This window comes from Tupaia chinensis, unplaced genomic scaffold, assembly GCF_000334495.1.
Source record: "Tupaia chinensis unplaced genomic scaffold, TupChi_1.0 Scaffold139757_1, whole genome shotgun sequence".
In the NCBI taxonomy this organism is placed as follows: domain Eukaryota; kingdom Metazoa; phylum Chordata; class Mammalia; order Scandentia; family Tupaiidae; genus Tupaia; species Tupaia belangeri.
Window position 1 is genome coordinate 4,331,378 of NW_006199637.1, and position 3,003 is coordinate 4,334,380.

At 52.2% G+C, this 3,003-nt stretch overlaps 1 protein-coding gene across 3 annotated transcripts in view; it reads right to left on the bottom strand.

The window, feature by feature from the left end:
• EFR3B (EFR3 homolog B) overlaps window positions 1–3,003 on the bottom strand; it is a 111,702-nt gene that overhangs the window by 27,958 nt on the left and 80,741 nt on the right. For all 3 annotated transcript variants that reach the window (XM_006162217.3, XM_027765800.1, XM_006162216.3), the window contains exon 6: window positions 966–1,115. In XM_006162217.3, the coding sequence (XP_006162279.1) occupies window positions 966–1,115 (150 nt within the window). The remainder of the gene's footprint in view (window positions 1–965; window positions 1,116–3,003) is intronic.

The window sequence follows — 3,003 nt, forward strand, 5'->3', positions numbered from 1 at the left end:
ACAGGTGGGTCGGAGCGTCACAGGCCTGTGAGGCACAGCCCCTGACGGTCCCTTACCCCTAAGGATTCAGAAGAAAAAAGATAATGGGCTATGGAGAGGGGAGGCAGACAGAAAAGTAAGGGAAAGCAAAAGAAAGCGGCAGAAAGGGGAGAGAGCAGAGAGAGCAAGGAAAAATAAGGGCACAGTGGCTAGTTCAGACATGACTCCCCAGGGAGTAGACTCAGATCTGGGCAGAATGAGGGGCCCCAGGACTGTCCGCCCTAAGATCAGCAGAAACCACAGCGTGAGCAGTCAACGCACTGCTATTCCAGAATCAGCCACCAGAGGGCACAGTCAGAAGCCACCCAGGCTCAACCCACAGGCGAGAAGTGGTATCTGACCGGCATCAGGACAGACAGCCAACGTGAGGCAGCAGCGGGAACCTTTCTGTACATCTCATCTCACAGAAGGGAGAGGTAGGGGTCAGGACTGGTGTGAATCCCGTGCTCAGGCGCCAAGACTGATATTGGTATCAACCCCCCTTGCTGAGTGGCTACTGGCTCATTAACATGCCTGTTCTAAGGGCCTGAACTGGCATGTGGAAGCCAGGGAGGAAGGAAGGCCCAGAGGAAAGTCTTCAGTAATTGGAGCTGGGAAAGGCATTTTAAAACCTCCTTGGCCCGTTGCTTCTTGAGAGACGAAGGTAACCTGACTCTTGGTGCTCTGCATTCTGAGGGCACACACTTACCCCCAGGGAGCCCAGCATGGCCCCCTCCTTCCTCATTGACGCAGATGTTGCTGGGTACAGCTGGCAGGAGGCCAGACCCCAGGCTTCTGGGAGCCAGCACTGGACTCACTGCAGAGCAAGCCATAAAGCCACGGTCCCTGACCTCGTAGCTGGCTTTACTGATTGCCCAAGCCATCCTGGATGGACAGCCTCGGAGGGTGGACGCATCCGCTGTCCACACTGCACCTGGCCCGCTCACCTCTCTGCCTCCTCTACGTGCTGCAGGTTGAAGAGCAACGATGGGACGATCTTGTCCATGTGCTGTGGGTCCCAGATATTAGCCTGCAGTTCGTCATTCACGGTCTTCCTCACCACCCCTTGTAGGCCTTTGATCCCCGACATTCGGATTCTGTAAGGGAAAGGATGGAATGGGGCCATGACATCCTCAAGGTCTGAGAAGGCCAGCTTCTGTGGCAAGAAGAGGAGCGCAGTTTGGGGTCAGACATAAACATGTCTGTCAAACGGCAACACACACCACCTGCTACGTGTCACGTGACTGACCGTCTGTGCTGATCTTGGAGCCTCCCCATCTGTCCTTGCTTAGGACTGCCCAGGCTCCATTCCTGGGGTGCTGGTTGCTTCAGCTCCCCCTTTTAGTACTCAGCCACGTTTGTTTTATCTTGGGCCCAACACAAAAACTCCAAGAGCTGCCAAAACCTGACCAGGCAGAACCCAGGCCTATGAGCAACTGACAGGACAGAGTAGGTGGAGGAGGTGGCTCCGGAGGACAGGTGCAGAGCTGCAGCCCTCCGGACACAAGGGGTTTCAGCAGGGCTAAGCAGGCTGAGAGACCACAGAGGAAACCGAGTAGCAGCCCAGGGACCCACATCGCACCCCAGCCCCCACTCACTGATCAGGGTCAGCATAGCCCTGCGGGAGGAAGGCTTGTTTTTGTTTTTTACTCTAGGACATGTGCACTGGACCGGAGAGTCAAAGAGACACAGAGAGACAAAAAGTGAGGAATCACCCCCAAAGAGGATGGCCACTCTACAATCCCTTCTCCTCCAGTCTCCTCTCAGGATTTTGGGCATGCAAGCATACACGCCCAACTTGAGTTTCAAGCCACCAGATCCAGGACTCAAACCACAGTCAATCATGTGGGAGTCCAGGACCTTAACCACTACACCACCTGCTGGTCCCAGAAGGGAGCTTTCTTTACTGGCCATTCATTTCAACCTGAAGTTCCTTTTTTTCTTTTCTTTCTTTCTTTCTTTCTTTCTTTCTTTCTTTCTTTCTTTCTTTTTAATCAAATATTGTTTCCTATACTATTCTCCCTACATCATATATAATAACAGACTTCAGAACCTACAACATATTTCATTTGTATTTTTTCTCACATGATATCCTGTTATAAGCATTTTCCTACATCAATGATGATTACATATGATACACTATCATAAAAACTTTAATTTTTTCCTTCAAGTTCATTTGTTTGTCTCTTCCATAAGAAATAAAGACAGAGAAAGAGACCCCCGACAAAGTTCTCACACCACGATCCTATCCTCGTCTTCAATTAGCCAGGATCCCAAGCACACGTGTACCGCGTGTTCCCAGAGCCCTCAGGCCCTCCCATGTGGCCTTGGCCCCTCAGGTGTTCTGTTACTGCTGTGCCCCGGGGCTGGCCCTTCAACCTCTGTTTTAAGCGGGGTTTCCAGAGTGCTACCCTGGGCCTTACTGAGTGACCCTGGGTGGTGGCAGGAGACCAAGAGCAGGAGGACACCCTGGTCCAGGACCTGTGGGATTAATGGTGAGAGACAGGATTCTTTGCGGAAACATGTGGCCACTCAGACCCTGACCCCCATTCAAGACCCTAAGCCAAAGGCTGTCCGGATGTGAACTGACTGGACGCTACTCCACTTCCTCGTCCTGGCTCCCTAGTGCACAATCAAAATACACCCAGCCATGCTGGACACATCTGTCCCACCCGAGAGAGTCAGGCTGGCCAGAAACCAGCACTGTCGGTGCACAATTTCTTCTTCTAACTACCCGGCATCCTGTCTCCCCACAGTCCCTTTCACATATGTCCATGTTCCATTCCACAGACCCAGAGAACCCAGAACTGGCTGACCCCCTTCCGAAGAGATTCAGAAAGACAAGGCCTGGGGAGAGGGAATGTGTCACTGTTCCTTTTAATGGGCTCAGTGGAGAGCTTCCTATGCACTAGGGACCCACGGGCTTCTGGAGTGTATGAACACGTGTGCTTTTTTTTTTTTTTTTTGAGAGGTTTTTGCTGCAGG